The sequence below is a fragment of the Pollicipes pollicipes genome, unplaced genomic scaffold (assembly GCF_011947565.3).
Source record: "Pollicipes pollicipes isolate AB1234 unplaced genomic scaffold, Ppol_2.1 Scaffold_3447;HRSCAF=4054_pilon_pilon_pilon, whole genome shotgun sequence".
Classification (NCBI taxonomy): Eukaryota; Metazoa; Arthropoda; class Thecostraca; order Pollicipedomorpha; family Pollicipedidae; genus Pollicipes; species Pollicipes pollicipes.
In genome coordinates, this window is record NW_023596297.1 from 16,109,941 (window position 1) to 16,134,696 (window position 24,756).

The following is a 24,756-nucleotide window of genomic DNA, read 5'->3' on the forward strand; positions in this document are numbered from 1 at the left end:
CTTAATTCCGACGTAAAGGCGATGCGAAAACCAGGCCAAACGAAAGGCATCCGGATGGCAGCCGGTGACAGTCCAACGCCTCGCGTTGGAACACGTCTCCTGTTCTCGGTTGGGAGTCCGTGCAGCGGCGGTCTGGCTTGGAGCGTCTATTCCGGGGAAACGGCAACGTGGTGGCCAGCAGTAGCACTCGGCTGAATAGACAGACTGTCTGACGCCAGGGTAGGAGTAGCCCAGGTCGTCCATGCCCGCGTGACGAAAGTCCCTGTGGACCGTTGTGTACCTGGCCCTATGAACGGCGGGATCGCCGTGGTCACGTCAGCCTGACCACATCGTAATGAGTTGACCGGCGCATGTGCACTGCATGGCAGTAAACAAGCGGCGTAATTCACTGGAGGTGCAGTGCCGCCTCTCATCTGCGCTCCTGACGACTGCGCTGCACACCAAGCGGCTTTGGTACATAGTTGTATTGACCCTCCGCAGCTCACGAGACTCTGAACTACCGGCCTGGTGCACATGACTGGAGCACATCGAGAAGAAACGAAGAGCAAGACGACAAGCTTAGATCGACACCTCCGCCCTGACATCCCGTGTCGTGACTGCTCTCCGGTCCACACGGCTGAGTCGGGGCGCGCTGGAAACACGGAACGCTACGGCCGAGACAAGAAAAATCGCGACGAGCGCAGCTAACACGCGTCATGCACCTCGTGGACTACAGTTCTCGTGTTGTCCACACGCCTGTACAGCGTACGCGTCGGCTGCTACCACGCCACACCGTCAGATAGCCACACACGCACACCAACTACGAGCTGGTTCAAGCTGGCCTGCGCGGCACGATTGGCCGACCCACGACCGTTGGCTCCGGCACTGGGACCTCTCTGGGGTGACCGGTAAGGGAGGGTGCCGAACCCTGGCGGCAACATGGCTTCACGGCGCGGAGAAAAAGGCGACGGAGCTTGAGCTTAATACAGCGCGCGGACCGGAGCCTGAAGCTGAAGGCACGTGGATGCCGCGCCCCCAGTGGCACAGTTAGTTGTGTATGCCGCAGGAATGCAGCGTTGGTGGCTGACCAACGTCAAGTCAGTGACGTTAGGGCACTGCAATCCACGTAGCATTGACAAAGCGCTGTCATTACAGACGAGTGGCTCAGATAGACGCCCCCATATTGTGTTTGGGCCCATGACCTCGCATGACTGCGGCACATCGAGAAGAACTAAAGGGAAACAAATCAAACTGACTTCAATGTCACAGATGCAGCCGTTAGCCAAGAAGACGTTAAATTGGCCGAGCACCATTGGCCTCATAACTTTGACGACGAATCTGGGGAGGAAGCTTTTCAACCTTTGGAAGTTTAAGCATTACCGATTATCTCACAATTAGACAGGCAGCTGTTCAAACCTAAACGCGGCAGGTTAGAAATCAAAACTGGGCTTCACTTAACGCAATCAATAGGACAGATTTTGGGAAACAATGAGCATTATCAAGAGAAACACTTTTTGCGCCATAACGGCCTCGGGTGGGCGGAACGTGCTACCACATAACATGTTACTGTCCCAGTAAATTATCTAACGCTACAGAAATCAGGACAGGCTACATTTGTACTTCACGTAATACCATCAGATCATTGAATGCCTTGAAATGCATTACAGAGTATCGCAAAGTGCCAATCGCGTGCCAGCAAATTGCGTAAATCAATGTAGAGACTGCTCGAAGTATAACTCCATCAGATTCCAAATTATCAACTTGTAGACCCCTTCGCAGAACATCTCCTGTATCGGCCACGTAAGATTAGGCAAGTCGGCCAGGTCATCGAAATGATTAAATCTTTTTTAAACGACGGCAAAGGGCATAAAATTATTTCAAAATTTGAAACTATCTAGTACACTCTTTCCGATACCACTTGCTTCATGATAATTCATCACATACACACGCTTCCCGCGGCTGAACGATAATCAAGCCACGATCAAAACAACTCAGAGGCATTTATGAACAAGGCAAAAGCACGCCAGTTCAAAGCATCGGGCATTTTGCCCCACCGAATCTGAGACAAGTGGGACGATATGCGTGGAGAACCGAGTCACTCGATCGTGAGTAGCTAGTTTGCCAGCGTACTCGTACGTGGCGTATGCTGACGTGCCTGTGCGTTTCGCTCGGCGGAATTCTGTCGGACATCTTGGTTGTCAACAGCGGATGTAGTGTGCAGCTGACTTAAGCTAAGCGGCGCTTATGGCACCGCGGGCACGACAATACTGCGCCTTGCCGAAAGAATTTGACTGACCATCAGAAGCTTGACATGGGCCATGCCAGCGACGACAACTTGCGAAAGCTACTGCGCCAATAGGAAGCTGCGGCGTGCTGGGTCGCCAAGCGCCGTCCACGGCGCCGCCGCTGCCGCTGCCGCGCTCTGCCTGCTCCGCCCCCGCAGGGCGTGATGGGCGTTGGCCGTTAGCGGACCGCCCCGCACTACACTCCAGGCTCCAGCTCTCGAGCCTAGCACCGCCAAGGCTGCAGGCATTGCAAGCACTCCGTCCGACGCATCTTCTACCGACCGGACCAGCGAACATTCAGCAGGCATGGCAGCCGAGTGCTCCTCACTCCTCGCTGGGTCATCAGCACGCCGCGCCAACCCTACAGGCGTCTTACGAACGGCGACGGTAGCGCCGTCTACCCTCGCAAGGCCAGACTGACAGTTAAAATTGCCGCCGCCAGGACTCCGAGGAGCGTCGGAGTCGACGTCCCCGCGTCGTTGCAGAGGTCAGAGTCGCACCGGCAGACGGTTTTGCGGACCGCCGCGTTGGTCTCCTCTCGACAGTCGTTGGTGACCTTCTTCCCTTTGACAACACAGTTGCGGTAGAAGTTCTCCAGCTCACCTGCGACGGGATATTTCAGCTGTGATAACCATGTCAGCAATGGTCAAGAAGTTCTGAGCCTGTTTTACAATGCCTTATGTTCTCAGCTATTCAGCTGGTCATACGCTGACTGGCCCAGGAATAAAAACCCTTGCCTCAATGCGACATGCAGAAGCCTCGCAGCGGCCCCAGGGATGTTCGCAGGCAATTCATATCGCAACCAATGCCAATTGCATTTCCAACTGACGAAATGGCTTAAACCAGCACCCAAACCGAAACGCGACTCGGCCCTCCTTCTCAAGTGATCGAACACGTCCACGAGAGAGAGAGAGAGAGAGATAGAGAGCGAGAGAGAGAGAGAGAGAGAGATAGAGAGAGATAAGAGAGAGAGAGAGAGATATAGAGAAGATAGAGAGAGAGAGTAAGGGATCGGAGAGAGATGGTCAGGGCGGGGCGAGGGAGGAGACAGAGAAGAGACAAGGCAGAGACAGAGACATTGGCAAGACAGAGACAGTGGCAGAGACAGAAATGGAGAGAGAGAGAGAGAGAGAGAGAGAGAGAGATAGAGAGAGAGAGAGAGAGAGAAGAGAGAGAAGAGAAGAGAGAGAGAAGAGAGTATAGAGAGAGAGAGAGAGATAGAAGATAGCGAGAGAGAGAGAGAGAGAAGAGATAGAGAGAGGAGAGAGAGAGAGGAAGAGAGAGAGAGAGAGAGGGAGAGGATGAGAGAGGAGATAGATATGTAATTAGAGAGAGAGAGAGTAGAGAGGAGAGAGAGATAGAGAGACAGAGAGAGATAGATAGAGAGGAGAAGAGAGAGAGGAGAGATAGGATAGATAGGAAAGAGATAGTAGAGAGAGAGAGAGAGAGAGAGAAGAGATGAGGAGAGCAGAGAGAGTAGAGCGAGAGAGGAGAGAGTAAGTCGAGAGAGATAGAGATAAGAGAGAGAGTAGAGAGAGAGAGAGGAGAGAAGAGAGAGAGATAACGTGACTAGATTAGAGAGAGAAGAGTATTAGAGGAGTAGGGAGGAAGAGATAGAGAGAGAGAGCGAGAGATAGAGAGAGAGAGAGAAGAGGAGAGAGAGGAGAGAGAGAGAGGAAGAGAGAGCATGTGTCAACTGTGTCACGGTGCCATGCAATTGCGCCCCCTCCCCCCCCCCCCACCGTCAAGAAGCACCACCGTGCGCGCTAGAGTTACAACCGGCAGGCAGGCAGACTGCTCGCGCAAGCGTTCATGTTGTGATCTTAGCAGCATGTTATGACTCCCGTAGCACTTCGGGTCGAGAGGAAAGCACTGGAGGTGTGCGAACACGAGAAGAAGAAGCTCCGCTCAATCTGGACTCTGCTACCGGCGCACCCCGCTTGAAATGGGTCACAACAAACTATGATCCCGCATTGATAGACTGAGAACATTTACAGGACATAAGCACTTCCCCGTACGCCGCCACTGCTCGCAGACGTAAGGTGCATCACATACGTGTCTTGTCGCGAAGGCGTCTGGCTGATAATGCACCCCGATACTTGTTCTACAGCGGAAAAGAATGACTTTCCTGGCAAACGGAGCTTCGTCATATACTGCTCCCATATGTTTCGCTACCGACTGTACGTCTTCCATTTTCCCTTGTCAGGATTAACTGCGGCCTGCATCTCCCATCGCACAGACCACGTTGTGTTCAGCGTCGAAGTCGACATCGCCTCAATGGTTTGGCCTTCTACAGCAGAATAATAAGTCTGTCACTTTGAAGTCACCCAAACGTTTCGCGAACGTTTCTAGCCCGGAGCAGATGGCAGAATATGCTCTGTCTAATGTGGTGGGGGTAGATTACCATAATTCAAGATTGGCTGACCCGCTTAATGCCGCTGAAAACGCATCTAACATCTCAAATGAGGGTGACTATCCCATGAGGCGGCCAACCCCTGCGAAAGCTTGCTGCAGAATTGGATCATTCAATTTAACCTTCAAACAATCTCTCTGACAGACAAAATCTAGCAATTCGTGGTATTTAGACGACGTAATTGGGAATTTGGACAGACCTCCACCTAGCAAATAGCTTCCTTTCACCGCATTAGCTTTACATTTAACTGCACAAGACCAGCTGCCGCCATTTACCAAGGTCCAACTTTACCAACCAACAACAATTACCAACTTTATACATTAAGCCGTATTTACTGTCCACTTGAAAAGAAGAACATTCATTAAGGGAAAGGGCGCATCAAGTGCGCTGTCCATGGTAACTTGTTTCAAGGAGTCAAACTTTTGATTTAAGCACGTAACTTGACGGCTAGAAGGAAACAAAGACGCATTTGAAACCCATCAGATCGACGAAAATGAGATTACTTTTGCAAACTTTTGTCGGACCGACCTATTGGCAATGCCGGCCTAATTATTGATGTTATCGCTTACATTGGATATCAATATGCCTTATACCCATCGCGCCTTATATTTGTGTGTTAAGACCTCGTCTTTACAAAGCGATTGCAGCGCCAGGTATCAGCGCATGCAAAAAAACTAATAATCTGGTAAAAATGGTGCACGCGTTCATTTTTTAATCATGGAATCATTTTAAGATAATTGGCCGGGCTCGGATACACGCCATGACTGCCGACTATCCACCAAGGATCCAAAGTGAGTGATTCCGAACTCATTACAAATATCCCCCAATGTAATTCCACACGTGGCAGTCAGGGAACAAGGCACCATGTTTTAGCCTGCCCATTTCTCTCCCTGCCGGACACCAATCTCAAGCAGACATGTGTCTGGAGCTCGAAAAATCCCAGGATCCCATTGATGTGCTACCCTATGGGAACCTGGATCCACCTCTGGGATCTCGGCACATGTCCCCTTTCATGTGCCCGCACGGCTATCCCGGCCACCACGGGTGCCCCACCGTTCGTGTCGTACGCCCATCCCCGCACACGTCTCCTTTCATATGCCCGCACTGCTATCTTTCATATGCCCGCACTGCTATATGGCCGCCAGGGGGTGCCTCACCGTTCGTGTCGTACGCCGAGACGACCTCGCAGCCGTGAGGGCAGCCACCGAACGTCTTCACGGCGTCCTTGTTGAAGTTGGCCCGGGTGCAGATGTCGGTGCGGTTGTGTGACGTCGGCGACCAGCTGCAGACGTAACACTTGTAGGCGACGCCTGCAGTGGTGCCGGAGGGCCCGCGTCAGCACGAGTGACGCGCGGTGGCCCGTCGTGCTGGTCACGGGCCAGTCACATGGTGGGATTTAACACACGCACCAGAGGCGTCAGTCCGGGTGTGTTGCTCCGTCATTCAGACAGCCAATGACACCAGCATTCACGAGGGTAAACTAAATTAGGTGACGGAGATAACCGCACAGATTAGGCAACACCTCCTGGGAACGGGACTGCCTGCAATTGCGATGACAAACAAGGTCGTGGCCCGCATGGCACCTGTCAAGATCCTCTGTCTATACAGCTGGCTTTCATCTGTCAAGCCCAGATCCGGACTACCCGAGCCCTGTCGTACACCACCAACGCGGTGTGAGCGGCCGAGCTCTAGTCGAGTTCATGGAACCAGCACACTGTAGACACACACTGTGAGACTCTTGAGAGTTCTGCTGAGGCTAGATTGTCCAGTCTGCGCAACCAACAGAAAGCGATGGGCACCAACAGGGTCCAGCAGCCACGACCTAGTATGATCAGTCGGAATCAGACCGCTCAGAGCCGTGACCCAGCGAGGCCAGTGGTGACCAGAGAGGGCCACGACCCAGTGCGGTCAACGGGAACAGGAAACCATTGACCGTGACCCAGTGAGATCTGTCGGCAATAGGGAGCCGAGTGCCCGTGGCCCAGTGTTTCCGGTGGAGATCAGAAGGTTCAGCGAACATGTCTGGCTGCGATTTTGGCGGAAATAAAGTACCAGCATGATGCAGGTATATGTAACAATAAAGAGCAATGCGAGCCTTGGGGCCCGAAGACCGTCGGTGTCGTATATTTATTGCCCACGATGAAAATCTCACCTCGTCTTGCTGCTTTGTGATGAAATAGCTGGAGCATGCTCAGATTCGAACATGCTATGTGATGAAATAGCTGGAGCATGCTCAGATTCGAACAATCATCAACCTCACTTTATAAATCTCACATGTCAAATAGCAGGACGGAGTGTGACACTTATCCGGAATTCGCCCAATCACAGGATACTCACACTGCTGAGCCGCCAACAGTAGAGTCACTGTAGCTATTGCCACGGATTTCAACACAGCCATGTTCATCTGAAACAGGGACAAATGCAAATTACGTCACGTTTGCTCCTCATTTTCCGTCGACACCTCATTTGGGAAAAAGATAGCAGACAGAGCGCGGAGTATTTTGATCTGCGTTGAAACTTTAAATAAGACGTAAAATTAGCCGCAGCCGAAAGAGCGTGACGGCGACATCTAATTACGCTCAGCTTGATACACTTATTGGTTTTCATCTTAAGCTTGGCAAAGTTTTTATTCTCACGACTCTGTTGTGACCTTAACAGTTTTTGGACAGGCAAACTCATGATAAAAATCGGTAAAACCGAGGTATGGCTAACCTTTTCATGCTGTATCAAAAATTATTCGCGCCCTTCTGACTGTTTGGTGCACGCTGTAGGTCTACGTTTGGCTACCATTATGCAGGTATAGTCATTATATATAAAGATCCCCTATTTCTTCCACAGGGAATCATCAGCGTGATTTTAAATTTTACGAATATAAGCTAGAGTGGCCCCATTCTGACTCAACGCACCTGGCTCGCCCGTGGCCTGGTTCGCTTAAATGGCCCACCTGTGCAGCCTAGTCCTTCCTCGCGGGACCGCTGGGTTCGATGACAAGAGGACAGTTGCTCACCGTCCAGCAGTATGTTGCAAAACGCTTCTTCCACTTAGAAAAACGGTAAAAGCTTTCAATATTTCTACTACAACCCTTGGCCGTATCCCGCGAAACGACAGAGCACAATTAACGTAACAGGCGCGGCAAGATCATTTGCAACCAAGGCGTGAACAGTGAACATGTTTGAATACGCCAGCACCAGGCTTGTCAACTCTGCGTCAGAAACCAAACAGTGTGGTCAGCGTTTGGTGCGAATTGCAATGCTTATCTCTTCTGCCTAGAGTTGTTATTCCAGTAGTGCATACAACGTCCGATTCGGCAAACAAGTTTGTGTGGCAGCACAAATCCAGGCCACGCGATAAGGCTCCAAAACATTAGTCCCTTTATTTAGGTGAAGACCCGTTATATTTCTGGAGTTGGAGAGGTGCTAACGCTGCTCAGTCAACCCAGTCAGACAGCGGGATGTTGGCGCAAAGCCTGCAGGTCTTACATCGGAATGTGTGTTTTTATTTCGTGCAGCATAACACACGCGCATCCTCCCAAATTCAGACACTCAAGGCATGCGCTGAAGTAAAGCGTGTTCTTCGTTCGTGGCTCTCGCACTTAAATCCCTCCCGCCTTAGATACAGAAACAATCAACTCAGCACCTCATATCAACTCGAAGCAACTCTGATCAGCGTCATATTTGTAATGTTTATGGCTGGCTGTCGGCGAACAGCTACGCCATATGCTGTCAGTGGTGTTTTTGAACGGGGTTGGTGGAAAGGCATCAGGTAATCTTGCGCCAAGACACTATGAAGTTGAGAAATTACAGCTCGTGACACATTTTGCGTCCAAACTAGTCTTGTGCGGCGTCTCCTCACCAGAAAAATAAAGGGGCTCCGACCCTGTTAGCCAAACCTATGAGTCGCTCCTCGCATCCACAACGCCAATCCCAGTCACTTTAGCACAATTGACGCTTCTGGAACACCAATAGATCACACCGCAAATCTGAGGGCGACCCTCTCTTCCTAACAGGCCTTGAGCGAACGCTCGGCAGAAAGAGGACGCGTTCGTCGCGTGTCCAAGTCTCATCCTTAGCTCAAATGCGAGCCCGTATTTGACGCTATTTTCTAAGCTGGAAATTCCCACGTTCTATTCACAGTCACTCCCCATCTAGAAATTCCCAAGCTCTATTCAAAGTCACAAGGCTACAATAAGTTTAAGGAGACGAGTTCACATCCATTAGTAAGGACACCCTAAGCTGTTGACACTTCGGGCCGTTGCTGGCATCCACATCCACAACGGCAAGAGAGGTTGACCCGCCACTGGACAGAAGACTGGTTCTGTGCCTTTCAGTCCGGTATTTTCACCCTTACTAACTCTGGGCAGCAAATGGAGATCTGGACCTTCCATAGACAACACAATAGGTGCCGGGGCCTTCTTTCTGCATCTATGAACCGCTACTTCACTGCGACATCGTGAGCCCTGTTACGCGCCGAACACTGCCAGCAAATTTAATGTGATGCATGCCAGGTCATAGCTTGCACTGCTGCAGCGTGGTCATTCACTGTATCGCCTGTTTCACGCAAAGTACATGGCGTGATCGTTTTGCGCGAAAAGTGCTTCCAAAACGCTGAATGCAGGCCAAAACCGCGACACAGCGCGACACAGCGCGACCAGGCGCAGTTAGTTGGCGTCAGCTGCTGCTGATACCCCAGGCGGGGGCCATCAGTAGACGCAAACGACCTCGTACCTTCATGCAGTCCGGTCTTTTGCAGTAGTGTGAGCCACCAGCCAGTCTCTAGACAGCCGCACCCGACAACAGCGTCCCCTTGACGGTTATCCGTTGAAAAGTGTGACACTGGCAGCCATGTGGTCAGCAATGAGCCTCTAGACAGTCATCTCCCTGCAGCGTGTCCTCCAAGTAGTCATTCGGTCACTGGCGGGCCTATCGACGGCGGCCCAGGCAGTACGGGCCCATAACAGCGGCCCCGGCAGGGAGTGTGCCTCTGGGCCTAAGTCCCAGTGGTGACGACAGTTCCATTCTTCACAATGGTCGAATATTTTCCCACTTGGCACCTCAAAGGGTGGCCTAAACTTTGAACGCACTCTGACGGGGCCCAATAATCCAGCGTTCCATTCCAGGCTCCGGACAACGCCCCAGCCGCCATGGCGCTTCCAAACCGGCTTAGCAGCGGGCAGTATTGATTGCCGGGCCGCGCCCCGCCCCGGCAGGCCGGCCGTGCTCCCCTCGTCACAAGGGTCTGAGTCACCCACGGCCCTCCCCTGCCCCGGCCGGCCCTGCCCCACCTGATGAGCAGCGCATGCGGCGGGCAACTGCAGGCCGCTTCCGGCGGGACAGGATCACGGCCATCACAATGAACTGCACAGTGCGTGGCGGGACGGGCGTGTTCGGGCTCAGGTTACGAATGTCAGTGGAAGGTCAGGCGGCGTGGCATGCGGGGGTAGGAAACAAGGTCAGGCAGCGTGGCATGCGGGGGTAGGAAACACGCCTCATTAAATGCATTTCGAAGTGCATGTAAGTACATGTAGTAGACTGTAGATGCAAGCTTTTATAGTTACACAGCTGATGGAATTGATGTCCCATTGATGACCTGCTGATGCTGACCTATTGATGTTTATGTCCAGAAGCCTGTTTTTCTGTTCAATGTGAGCCTGCAGGCCACATTTCACTACGGTAAATCGGTAAATCGCACACGCAATGGCGTTGGGCAGTCTCGTGCAGACACTTTGCACCTGGGTTTGACTCAAGAGGGGTGGCAAAACCCTCCGTGATTGGATCAATTATCTGCTGGCATCTGCCTACGTGTGTGTACTGACACCAGGTTGGCGCATTCGTAAATGCCCACGGCTAGTTTTGTTTGACGCCATTTGATGTAATTCGTTTGGTAACGCATCCCATAAAAAACAAGAAACTTGTTTGAAATACGTATCAAGTCCGTTCGTACATTAGTGAGCAGCCTTCGCAGATAAAGATCGACATAAAGCTGAATGGAAGAGACAGCGGACTCTTCTGGACCTTGGCTGCAGCGATGTCACTCACTCGGAGAGGGTGGCAGCGATGTCACTCATGCGGAGAGGGTGTCCATAAGTTTTGGTGGTCCTGCCGCTCATTTTCGCTTTCATGGCCCGGCAAACAAAATAACGGATTTGCCCCCTCCCATCCCGAACACCAGCTTGGCCCCCATCACGCTGATAGCCATACGCCATGAAATTCTGTTGATGTTGCTGTCTGTTCATGTCCGGTGTTCTTGTCAATAGTGTGAACTATTTTCCAAAACTGTTGAAACGGTGAATCTTCTATGATCTGGAATGACGTTGGAATGGTACGTAATCATGCACATAAAAGGCGTCTCGCAAACGCACGTGTTGCTCGGCGAATCGTTTCAGCAACATGTGTACACGCCAGATCGCATCATGGTAGCACTGAGCTCGACTTATTATTCCAAAGCCGCTACCTTGAATGCTGGGTGGTAAACTTTCGTGCCGTAAGGCTCAGCAGTGTTTTAGTCTCCCTACCTGGCTTGATCCAGGCCATCTAACTCGCTATGCTCGGACAGCAAAACTACGACTTTCTTGGCTTCTGGACTGGTTCACTTTAAGCAGAGAGCAAAATGTCCAACATAATCGAAATCAACAGACATGTACGTACGAAATAGGCATGTACCTACAAACCCAAAAACAACTTTCTAGCAATTTCTGAGGCTTTCTAGGCATAGACATTACCGCATGACATTCTAAACGTGGCAAAAATAGTTGTATGACAAATGATCCTGGCTCACATATTGGATTGAGGCGAATAAGGACACAGCTCCATTCGATTAATCTTGAGTACGACCTAGGGGAATCGAATCTGATGCCACAATGTATTTTATCTGGACCAGAATCAGATTCCGATCAGGCTCCTTTGGCAATTCGGCAGGGGTGCACTTGGTTCAGAATTGACTTGCATGATTTGCGACAGAGCTTCCACTTGGACGATAACCGATTTTCAAAACGAGTCCACCCGGATCTCCGGGTTGTTCACTATGGTTAATAAGTTAGCGTTATTCGAAATGAGTTCCTCAACTGCCATGAGAGAACATTGAATGGGACATGAAATATTACCAAACATGTGCCAAGCCATTCATTTCTTTAGCATTGCAGACAAAAAAGATGCAGTTGCTTTATATGAATCCCTGGTAATATCTGCATTGTCCCATCCATCGCAAGCGCTCGAGAAGCTTTGACACCTACAGGAACATACTCATAAAGATGTCAATATATGCATATATACATGCAGATATCTATATGTATATATGTAAATGCATATATATATATATATATATATCATCTCTAGCTCTATATATCGCTCTCGCTCTCGCTCTAGACTGTGTGTCTGTAACATCTTCGGATAATGAGAAGCAACAAGACTTTATGGCAAGGACAGCAATCGACGGCATCATTTATGCAACTGTCGCCGTTTCGGTACATGGCGCATCATCATCAGGATGAGTAGATTGGCACAAGTTCAATCAAGTTACAATGAAATATTAGATCACTCAACCAACGTCGCTAGACATGACAACGGTCATAGTTACAGCATTCAGCACGACCTCTCTGCGCATAAACAGACATATTGAAAAATGCAAAAATCGAGCGACGAAATACTCCTTCGACTCCATGTGAAAAAGGCTACCCTATAAGTTGCAAAGGATGTGCAAACCCATGCTATTCAATGGCGGCTTTTTAGGCAAATGAAGTGATCCTAAATCCAAGATCGAGAGAATTGCTGCTGCGTCGTATTACGGAAACGTTTTCAATGCTTAAGCCAGTGTCATACGTAAAATGAATGGTCGCAGATGAGCAAAGGATCTGGGACGTGCATGAATGCTTCCTGTACGGTCAGACCTTCCCAAATGCTGCTGCACTCTGCAATGCAAATTAAGAAGGGTTGAACCCTCTAAAATGCTCCACACGAAGGAAAACAATATTAATAAATGACTGCAGAGACAGAACACTTGGGAAGCTTGTCTTTTAACTTACAGAGAGAACCAACAATAAAAGAGTTAACTAAGATTATTCCGGGAGACAGAAGAGAGTACAAAATCTCGTTGCAGGTTTGCAAGCTCATTTTTCATTTACATAGACTTTTCCAAAATAGGGCAGCAGCAAGTGTTTATTTAGCTTCAGGCCTTCACGAACGGTCGAGGCTTTGACGAGTTTAGCATCCAAGAAGCTGTTAATCAAATTATTAATGATTGAAGGCGGGAAACCGTTTCCCTGAACGAACGATCTGAGCCGATCAAGGTCGGAACAAAAGAGAAAAGGAAAGCTCTGTAAAAAGCTGTTTTCATACCACGTAGCTGAAAAGCGTCGGGAATGAGAGAAAGTTCAGTCCAAGACCAGGGGTCGTCGACTTTCTTTAGCCAGAGGTTTCAGATTGGCCTTATGACTTTTGAACTCGCATATCAATGAAAGACAAAGAGCCGATTCCATCCCTCTCCTCCTTCGTAGACTTTATGTTAGAATGCTTGTCGTTAAGGTAAGAGGGAAATTGATCAACGCGCAGCCTGTGCCGAAAAGACAAAGGGGTGTTCAATGTGTCGCTGAAATAATAATGATCGAAAGCCAGGGGGCAGTTGGATGGCAAGTGCTTTTCGTAAAATCACATGAATATATTGACAAAAGTGGGTCCAAAAGGGAATCCTATCACCACGCCTCCTTTTTGTGCATACAGGTTTCCATTAAAGATAAGGAAGGAGCTTATGACAGTTTGTTCAAATAGAGAGCGAAAACAGGGTGCAGTAAAGCTCATGAACGTAGAGCAGGACACAAACAAACTGTTCACGCAAATGTGTATTTTTCTTTAAGCGGAAGATTTGTAAAAAGGCTTTCAACATCAAAGCTGGCCATAACCATGCCTTCCAAACACTCAGGCCGCGAAATTTCTTGAGCAAATCAAGTAGAACTAGTCAGAGTGTTCAACTATGCTTAAGAGTGTTAGCAAGGGCACAAGCAAATTTCAACAGTTTATAGGAGGGCGTGCCGCTTGCTGAAAAGCCGGCCTTAAGGGAAAAGAGGGTTTGTGGATTTTTGGAGGACCATAAGGGATCCCAGGAGTGTATATATATATATAGCAAAACTTGATTCGACTCAGAGTACCGATTCGGCATTAGATCAAGCACTTCTCTAACCATGCCGGAAGTCAGATTCGGACTGAATTCCAGCTTTTCATCGGGCATTTTAAATCTAATCCGGAACAAAAAATACATTCCACCCAAGCTGAACCATGTATATAAGTCCACCTGTGCACCTGCGCGTCCCACCCTAACAGTGATGTTCCACGTGACGAATCCACCCAGACAGTGGTGGTCACGTGACGAATCCCGCCCCGACAGTGGTGGTCACGTGACGAATACCACCCTCGACAGTGGTGGACCACGTGACGAATCACGTCCTGCCGATCCGGCGGTCTCGACTGATATAGATTGTACAGGCTCGCACATGGCCGATCCGAGATTCACTGACAACCGCGGTGCTAGCCACATCGGTTCTAAGAGTCTCGGGTTCGCGGAACGTGGAATGCTTGTCAACTGTTAGTTGGGTTCTGAGTGATGTCCGTTGGGAAATGCTACACATGACCAGAAAGCGAGTAATCACCAGAACCGACAAACTAACTTCCCAGCGAAAGTGCGAACCGATAACGCGACGTAATCGGAGCCTTGTTCGGGAGTTAGAAAAAATGGACCCCACGTTATCACGGAAGTCCTAGTGAACATTAAGATGGTCTGGTGCGAAATCAGTGATTTATCTGAATGCTGTCCAGTGCAGCTCCCGGGTGAACAGATGCAATCATACCATTTACGGAACTGGGCCGATCAAAGCACAGTTTTTTAGTGAGACATGTGTAACGTTGCAGTGCATCCTCTTGCTTATCATCTCGTCTGCTTCAGTATCTTCACTATTGCCGGAATCCCCGCACACAAATGATAAGAAGCCTGACGTTCATTATTTCCTCTTACACTGTGATAATTGTGCGATATTTTGGTGCCAGTATGGCCGCATGGCAGCTGAATTCACAGCCATGATGTTTTTGGCTGTGTTTATGCTATAGTAGTCACCCGCGTTACAGTTAATAACAACGCACAGACCTGCCAATATTTGAACTGCTAGGAATTTGTCCGGGCGTACTAGCTGTATTTCGGGATGCCTTTTCTAATAATTACGGGAGAAATAAAGCTAGGGATCATGCTGCGTGGGTCAATCGATCAAATGTGCCCAATGGCGGAGTCATCAAAAGACAGCCTGTCCTCCTTATGCAGGCACTTCGTGACCTACAAGCCTCTCATAACGCTGAAAACGAGGTGCTTGAGGCCACTCGAAGCCAGGTGCACTCCTCTGAAGAGCTGCGGGACATGCTGTTACGCACTCTGCACGGTCTTAAGCGAAGCGAGGCGTTCAGACCGCAAGGTTCGTGATAACATACAAGTATTCAAAGTCCCTGTTAAACTGAGAAGTGTTTTGTTAGCTTGGAATTTTCTGGTCTCTCGTGGTTTTATTCGCCACAGAAACTACCTTTGCGGAGGCACAGACACAGACACAAAGGAGACACACTTTTTGTATAGATGTACCCTTTTCGCATTTTTGCACCTCACCGGCACCGGAAAGGAAGACAACCCCAGACAAGTTTACAACGCAAAGATGTGGTGCTGGGCTAATCGGCCTGAGGCTTAAGAGCTAATTTGACAAGACTTCGGTGGGAACTGTTATTACCGTATGAAGTGTAGCCGCAGCAGCTCCGGGGCAGCTGGCCGTCACCCCGTCGGCCGTGCCGACTCGGCGCCCCCTGTTCGTGCTGACACATCGCTTCTAGGCACTGTTTGGGCTTCTGGGGTAGAGGCTCGCCTAGTATGTGGGGGGAGGGGGACGGCACAGAGACGCAGCCAGCATAAGGTCTGTAGGATACACCAAATGCTGAAAAAAATCCTTTTCAAAGGATTAGACCGATGAGCGGCGGCAAAACATGACGTTGCCAGCCTGCTCTTCAAGCATGGCTCTTTTTAACAGATGGTAATCATTCGGTGTGATTGGACAAGTGGTTCCATGGAAGAACGCAAGTCAGGACCCTGTGCCTCACAGCCAAGCTCCGCCTACTGAGGCAGCAGCCTGTGGCGCCACGGGGACTGAGTCATACGCATCTATCAATAACTGCTAAGTCCAAATATGGTCAAGAAGCAGAATCAGCTACTTCGGCCCATTAAGGCATATAGCGCACAACCAATGGCGTTTAGCTCCCTCAATTCTCACTATGTTTTTGTGTGCCCGGTACCGTGCCCGGTACCGGCTTACTGATTACTGGCTTCGCAGCAGGCGTCAGCTGAAAAGTTCAAGACCGCGCCTGGCAGCGCCACTGGGTGCGCTGCTGGCCGTATCACCGGCTATGCAAGGAAACCTCGGTCCCTGTTAGGTGCGTTTCCAACCCAGGGACAGTGGAAGTGGGAGACTCCCAGCCAGCCGCCGTCAACACACGTACGGACAGATTCAGTATTGACCCAGTGCCGTTGCATGGAAAGCGACAGTGTAAAACTGAGCTCGCCCAATCATTGCCGTGGGCTCTCGGGGGTCCATCGTCACTGTTCAGACACGCCCACCCGCGAATGAACAAACTTCTGAGCTAAGGCAGGCCTTACTGTAAGCACGACCCCATAACAGTGTTTGCATCGAAGCATCGAGCGCATCGCAAAATTTTGGTTACAGTGATATGCACTCCACAAAACCCTATCAGCACGGCAACCATGCCGTCATTACTGTGCACACGATTATGAAGCGATTATGAAGCACGTCGCCGCCCCCGGCTGACTTACCTAGCACCAGCGCACTAGGAAGAGACGGTGCGCGAATACCGAAATGTTCGCCAAGGAGCCGGGCTTGCTTCTGCGCCCGGACGTCCGTCGGATGGGCTGGCAGATAGCGTGCGTCTGCTGGCGTCGGCTGCCGCTCACATGCCAGCGTCGGCCGCCTGTCCGGATGCCGCTCCGAAGCCGCACACGCCTGCCGCCCACCAACCGCCCCACCGCCGCCCTCGTACTGCCGCGCCAGGCGGCCCGCCCGCCCGAGTGCGGCGGGCGCGCGCCCTCCCCTCCCCCTCCCCCGCCCCCTGACCGAACGCGTCCGGCGCGCTGGCCCGCCGCGGCCGAGAGGGGGAGGGGCATGGGCAGAGGGGCGGCAGGAAGCGGTGAACGCCCCGGGCGCGGCCGCGTGGGATCGACCCGAATGAAATTACCATCGTTCAGCGCTCGCCAGGCGCAGACTGCACTCATGGCGTGGCAACCCGACCCTTTAACACAGCAGACGTGAACATGAACGGAACACATTGCCCAAGAGCGAAAGGACTTTGTGGGCCACATACTGGTACCAATGCCTTACATTAACACGCGCTCGGGTGAATGTGTCATTTTGCCCCCCCCCCCCTCAGGTTTATACAAAATAGTCTACGAACCGCGCGGCGTGCCTGCGCCAAATTTTGAACAGTTGCGGGCAACTGAATAACGGATCGTTTGGTACAAAAATAGACGCACCTTGAAAGGTCGCTGGCCTACGGCAAGTGAAAGTCAGGCCGTGACTGTCGGGGAAGGAATTTTTAGGAATCGTTCAATCTGATGCGACAGCGGAGTGCCAGACGAAGCGCTACATCTTTGAGATATTTCCTTAGATAATAAAACAATTGGAATTAGGCTTACATTATTTTAAGCCGAGCAAACATTATCTGGTATTCTACGGACGTTCTCTAACCACGTGTCTTGACCCAATGTAAACAGATATCCAAGTATCATCAGTGCGTTCTCCAACATGAGTTGAGAAGTCTTCATTTTGTTTAAATTTCAATGTTGCAGGAAATTTGCAAACGCCTCGAAGTGCATCACTGAAGAACCCCCATTTCTTGCAACTTGAAACCGCATGAAGATGCGGCGGGTAGTTGCAAAAAGATTTGAGTTTCGGGAAAACGTCATGACCGGGCCACACCAGGTCGCTCCAGTGGAAGTTCTGTCGTGGTCCCAGGCAGGCCAGCTGGGCCTCTGACGCCGCTGATACGAATTCGACGCACGCGCCCAGACCTGTTCGGAATTTTTCCAGGAGCGTTCCTTTTAACCGCTAGGCGGCGGAGGCACTCACATCAGACTGATCGACCGCGGGCAAACGCTTTCATACGCTCCTCTGAATTTGAATTTGCCAATGGTATTCTGTCGAGGGGAATAACAGCGTCTGTGTTGTGCAGTCCGCACGCGCTTCAATTTATTTATTTCCTAATCAGCTAGTTTTTTTTCTTTCCCATCTGGCTTTTTAGAATTTCAAGACAGTTCCTTTGTAAGAAGACGAAAGCGATTGGCGCATGCCATTGGTTCTTAATCTTCCAATTCAAGGGTATAATTTTTCGAAGCTTGTTGTTTGAGCGGCACTTTGACTGCGGAGACCATGCCACTATACTGAACGTCTGTCGACTGCCCCGGAGGCGCGATTGAATGCCTTATAATATACCGTGACCAATCCAACGTAATCAGTCTCATAAAATCTAAAGCAAAATATATATGCCGTGAGTGATCAATCGCCATGTGCCAGATGCAGGGGCAGAGCACATGCGCTCCATTCGGACCCGAACAAACAGGTCCCACCGCAACATTGTCAGCGTCCACATGGCAGCCCACTCGGCCCACGAGTGCATCAATGATTGTTTGTGGTCAGCAGTGCAGGCCATTTCTGTTATTTGCTTAACGCCGCCTTGCCATCTGATGATGCTTTCAGCCCTGCCCTGAGTGTCGTTTTTGGTACCGGGCCAGTCCTTTGTCCTCTGTGCGGAGGCCTACCATCCACCGCAGCTCCCCCCAACCTTCTTCCTTCTACTGGCCTCTTCAATCCCTCTTCGCTGTCTCCTCCGCCCTATTTTTGAGACACACGAGAGAACAAGAAAAGACTGATATGACAGCCTAGCTTACACAAAAGGCACTGGTTTCAGCGCTACCTCGCGAAATTACTGCGCTTAAGCACTTGGAGCAGCCATTCCATCATGCAACGCGATCGGTACATTCCATTTCACATATCATGAATGTCGGTGCATTTTATCAATACGTTAGATGTTCCCGGAACAGGATAGCTTAGAAATCCCCTGGACTTCCGGAATGCTCTGGTTGTGCCTGAGTAGTGCAGATAGCCTCCTCACTAACTGTGCCGGCTGGTGCCGCTGACACTGTGCTGAAAGGAACGATCGTGCTCCCGAAAACGGCCCGAGACTGCTCCATCTTAAATGTTCTTTTTCAGGGCCTAACGTCCGCTGCCAGGCTCGGTTTTCTACAAGCACATCGCGTTTCGGATGGTCCAAACGCGCGGGCGGAGCATCCGTCTTCTGTTTTAGGCGAAACAGTTGGACTTGACATCGGTCCGGACGGCGGCTGGGGACACCAGAATAGCCGTCTGACGTCACTGAGTTCGACATCTCGGCGGCCAGTGGCTGCTGGCGAGGTCGATTTGGCTCGAGCGTCGCCCGGCACGTGCCAAGTCGCTCCGCAGTGACGATTTCTGGGATGGGTACGCGATGTCCAGCAGCAGATTCAAAGCCCAAAAGGTGCTGAAAATACTGTTTGGCCCGGCTGGTGGGTCTGCGTTTGTTGATCGTTGCATCTGCTTCCGTTTCAAAAGTGTGAAATGGTCTATGTTTCAGCAGGCCAATTTACCTTCCCTATATACCATGCCATCGCTCATCGGACAATCGCATCTATGACATGTAACGAAGGTACGTCTCATTTAGGCTTGAAACCTTCGAAGGGACAATGCATTTCTTGATGTTTCGTCCGGTCTACCCGCGGTGGCTGGGTGTTGACAGCGACTTGATTGGTTGACGGCACTGGCTGATGCCGGGCGGGCTAAGACCGCTCATTGCTCTGCTCGATCCTCCATTATGTGACCGGCTATAAACTCCAACCCAAACCTAAGCTTACGTATTACGACTAAGCCCCGGGAAGGGAACTACACGTGAAATGTCTTCGTTCCCCGTTGGGTGTGTGTTTAAGGCGCATGCCACCGCCCACATCTGATTACACATCAGAGAACACTTGTTGTCATCACTTGTAGTATTTGCAAGACCGAAGATGGAGTAAATGTCACTGAAACCAGTCACTACGCTCACCATGAAAAACCTAACCGATCCGAATATAACTGTCTTTATGAACTTGCTGAATGCATCTAATCATGTTAGATGTTTGCATTCTCAGCAGCAGATGACATCAAGTTAAAGGACTCGTATGTTTCCGTTTCACTTCAACCGCCGTCAACAATGCTGTTATAAAAAGTAACTAAGCCTCGATTACAAAATCCAAAACATTGCGTACACTGCTGCATAAACTTGGCGACGAACACATACCGTGCATGTGTCACATAAACGTATTTCTGAGGGTTGTTAGAACGCTCAACACACGCCTGGGTGACCGTCCACTGCTACGCGCTCGGACGGTGGACGGGTGGGGGGGGGGGGGGGGGGCAATGCAACCCTCTGAGATTTAGAAAAAATCTAAGAGAGTTAAAGACACCAAATTCCCCGGGTAGGTAGGTCTGCATGTGAGCTCACTTGTCTTGAATTTCGAGGCCTATAGATCATGATTTTGGGTCAAATAAGGTTAAACAAAAGGTTGAAGTCCACATCGGTGTCCGATGCGCCCCTAGACCTCATCACGCGTCCACCTCTACCCTAGTTATCTGTTATAGACAAAAGATTATTGATGTTCATCTCAGGCCAGTGCTCGGATTTCACCTTCAGGAGGTCACGGTGACCAAAACCTTACGAGATTATTCTGAGTTTGCTTCATGCATGTAAGTATCAAAGGTTCTAGGCGGCATGTTCCAAAAAAAAAGATTGATCGGAGCCATTTTAGGTCAATTACCTTCAAGAAGTCAAAATAAGAGTTGCGAGTAGATCCAGATCAGATAAAAATTACTCCATAAAGCGAATTTGCCAGCAAAAATAAGTCTGACTTTTACTTCGGTACAACCTTCATACCTGACCCAAGGTCAATGGAACTAGTTGCAATCCTAAGTATAATTGGTTAATTGTCTAAGAAACTCTCTTAGATTATATGAGATATATGGCATAGCCTGACAACCCATTTTTGCATCAGATTGAACGATTCCCTGGGAATTTCCTTCGCTGATAGCCATGGCCTGGCTTTGATCTACCACAGATCAGCGATCTTACAATTTACACCTAATGTTTCGTACCGAAAGATCCTCCGTTTCATTGTCTACATATAATAATAATGGTAATTTAAGACACGACTGCCTCGCGCCGTCTTCAAAATTATTCTGCAAAACTTTCGGGAATCAAATTGAACACCACCCAAGCACGTGCCAAATCTGACGTAAAATACAGCAGGGATCTATGGCGCACAGCGTGGAGCAAGCAAGTCGGTACAAATATATAGGGATATAAGAGAGTTGCTGGGTCCCTTGCTGGCAAAGTTTATGCATGAGCTCATTTAATCAATAATTCATGGCCTCATCTAGATGTCGACGCCAGACACATGCAAGCTGCGCCTCTCTCGCAATCAACACTTCCAAGAACGTGACGGGCTCAAGCTGCTGACAGTGTGCATGGCAACCATGCCAGTGGAACTGAAATCGATCTGTAACCGCGTGCCTCGCCGTCCTTCCCTTCTCATAAAGCGGCGCCAGAGCGAGGCGTCGGTCGCTCCATTCTAGGAAGACGTCAATTAGCCAGCTGTGCTGACAGCAAAACGCTGGATCTGCAGACACTGTTTGGAAGCGCGAAGACAGAGGTCTGGGAGGGCCTTTCCGACCATCGCGTCGTGACGGCGGTCCCGAGACGACCTCGCACACCAGACCGGAACGCGCATTGGCTCTGATGGGATGGCTCGTCCACTACATCAAGGCCAATCTGTTTGACATGCCGCGCGCCGTGCAGCGTAGGCGGCGGCTGCGCCGTGGGGAGGGCCGGGAGCGCCGCCGCGCGTCCAGCCCGCCACGCGCCGGCACCGAGCTGTTCGGCAGCTCGGGCGGGTCAATCCCAGAACTCGCGCTGATTTTCAACACTCGTGCAGGGCGTGGTAGTTCTGGAGAAAATATTTGGCATACGTGTTTTTATAGCAAACTTCTGCTTACCCCGGCAAAAGTTGGTTGTGACTTCTTATGAAGCACCGAAACAGGGGGATAACTTAAATTTGACTATGCTCCAGGCTGAGGTTTTCCCCGCTGCGTTAGAACATCGAGTCAACAGCTGTTCGACGTTTCGCACGATTTCTCGCTTTGGCCAGGGGAACTATATAAGGTGAATAAGGCGACTTGCACCTGCAAAGTGCAAGTTTAAAGCTGCAAAGTTTAAAACTTTTCAAAATATTTAGCGCCTCCTTTTTCACGTTCAAGGTTATACAAAAATCACGCAACTTAAGCTTATACTTAGGCCTTCAGTACTTTTGCGTGATTGCGCTGTACTGTTACATGTGACGCTTAAACGCCCCCCCCCCCCCTCCCCACGCCTGCGTAACTGAGACTGCCGTGAAGGTCCATCAAACGCGCGTGGCCTGCGGTTTTCCAAAATAAATTCCATGAGAATTTTATCCTACGTAAGCCGTTCAGTGCATTTGCGAGGAGCATTATTCACATGGGTAAGGCAGTAGTAATAGTCTTACTCCTAGGAGAAAAACCAGGGGAATGAAGATATAGATGGGTTGATATTTCCGCAACATGCCTTTGTCAAAACAACAGCAGAGAAGTGAGCTCAAATTGCCTGCCGATGATCCAGCTCGATTTTTCACGTCACAAATCACACATCGCATGTGATGTGTGCTTAAAAGCGTTCACACGTGTAAGTGATGCCTGACGCGTGACGTGCGATGCATGTTCAATTGAAATCGCTTGCATGTATGATTGATATGTGATCAATGACGCCTGTTTACTTCGATTCGCCTGCATGCTTGAATGAAGCGTGATGCGTGATGCCTGTTTCCTTGAATTCGTTTCCACGCAGACGTATTTTTGTGTATTCTAATTCTTACATGTGTACTGCATCGTTGTTTAATCCACTGAATATTGGTGTCCTGTGAAAACTGGGGTTTGCTGTTTTAAAAAGCCTAAAAAATCGGGCAGGATCATCGGCAGGGAATTTTGAATTCTCTTCTCTGCTATTGTTTTGATAAAGACATATTGGCAAAATATCAACTCATCTCTATCTCGATTGTCCTGGTTTTCTCCAAGGAATAAGGCCATTACCACCTTCTTATCTATGAAAATTTAATATGACTGTAATGTAAAATGGTAACACTTAAACACGCGCCGAGATTACCGGTATGCCGCGGCACTTGCAGCATGGCAGATGTGTGTTGTAATTCAGTTGCCTTCCAACTTTACTGGTGATAGTTATATAGATATAGATATAGATAGTATAGATCGATAATATAATATAATATATATTAATATTAATATATATATATATTATATATATATACATGTGTATATATATGATTGCATATATTATATATTATCCTCTCTCTCTCCTTCTCCTCTCTCTCTCTCCTCTCTCTCTCTCTCTCTCTCTCTTTCACCTACTCTCTCTCTCTTTCTCTCTCTCTTTTCTCCCTCTCTCTCCCTCTCTCTCTCTCTCTATCTCTCCTCTCTCTCGTTTCCTCTCTCTCTCTCTCTCTCTCCTACTCTCTCTCTCTCTCTCTCTCTCTGTCGCTTTCCAACCAACCACAGGCAGACGACGAATCAAAGAATTCGTCATTATATGAGCAGCCTGGGCGATAGAAAGAGAACGCGCGGAGTATGCGGAGTATATCCACAATGTCCAGGCACGATGCTGCCGTTAGAGGTCAGCATGCCGTAGTCCTCAAAACATCCATATCGCTCGCATGGAAAGTACGAGCGTTGCAAACTGCGACTCATACGATTAAAATGATCGTGTGCAGCTCACAAAAATAATGCTACCCAAACTTAAACCGGTCTTAAGTGGAGTTGGAAACATTTCAACTGACCGTGAATAAAATGACACGTGACCTCGGGTACAACATTTGGAAATAGAAAGTTCACGTGCTCATACCGTGTGCGCACATTTTCGCGGCTGTACAGTCTGAAGATGAAACCGGACAGGCGTGCGTAGTGAGGTGGGACGTAATTGGAGTTTCGTGATCCAGCGTCTAAGTTGCGTGTTTTAACATTTCATCCACTAAAAGTCGCGTGCCAGCAGCATTAGCTCAGTCATCTAATTGCAGCGATCAATTACGTCTGAAACATCCAGACAGCAGAAAAAAGCATCGTCTCTATGGACAGATGAAAGGAGAGTACGGTTCCCATGCGAAAGGTGGTTGAAACCGCTATTTAGCGTTTGATCGTCAACCATTTTCTCTGGCCGCACCGTTCCAGATTCGACCAAAGAATTCCAGGCGCAAACGGGGACTTCACATTCACAACACTTCGACTAGACGTTTGATTGGCAGGGGCTGACAGAAGCTGCGGCTGCAGTCTGTTTGCATCATGCACCTGCTCGGTGCCCATTCCCCCCACCGCCGCCAGCGTTTGCAGCGGCCGTCACTACCCCGTTTCCGCGGCACTCCGCAGGGACCGTGCGCTCCGCCCACCGCAGCGCACCCCACAACAAAGGTTGTCGATGGCGGGGCGCCCTAAAGCCCGTCCGAGAGCCGGTCCTTACCGGCTGACGAGGCTCTCCGGACGTCCAGGACTCGCAGCCTCCCCCGCAGCGGAAGCCCCCGCGCCTGCTGACACCGAACCGCGCCGGTCACGGCCCGTCAGGGGGCGGAACTGGCGCAGGAACCACTCCGACTGCCGCCGGACGACTAACGACGTTAGCCCGTCCGCCGTCGGCCGCGGCGGCGGTCGATACGACGCCACGCACAAGGCGAGGCGGCGGCCGGGAGACGACGACCGCCGCGTCAAGATGGCTCTGGAGGCGCGCTGGCCGGAACGCACATGCGTGTGGGGATGGGTGGGGAAACTGGGGCAGAACAGGGCAGACACTGGTCTGGAGGTGGCGGGGAACTAGTGCTGAACGGGGAAGACGGTGCGCGTGTGAACCGCTGGACAACTAGGTT

At 50.2% G+C, this 24,756-nt stretch overlaps 1 protein-coding gene across 2 annotated transcripts; it reads right to left on the bottom strand.

Annotated features, from left to right (window-relative positions):
• Positions 1-449: 449 nt before the first annotated feature.
• LOC119091259 (uncharacterized) lies at positions 450-24,489 on the bottom strand. Of its 2 annotated transcripts, none has more exons than XM_037213928.1 (4): positions 24,357-24,489; positions 7,015-7,081; positions 5,835-5,987; positions 450-2,867 (listed from the first exon to the last, which is right to left on the bottom strand). In XM_037213928.1, exons 2-4 carry the CDS (start codon positions 7,079-7,081, stop codon positions 2,662-2,664), a joined length of 426 nt encoding a protein of 141 aa, XP_037069823.1. In that variant the 5' UTR covers positions 24,357-24,489; the 3' UTR covers positions 450-2,661. The 2 variants fall into 2 exon arrangements, with proteins under 2 accessions (XP_037069823.1, XP_037069824.1); XM_037213929.1 differs by lacking the exon at positions 24,357-24,489 and adding an exon at positions 16,516-16,721.
• Positions 24,490-24,756: the final 267 nt, after the last annotated feature.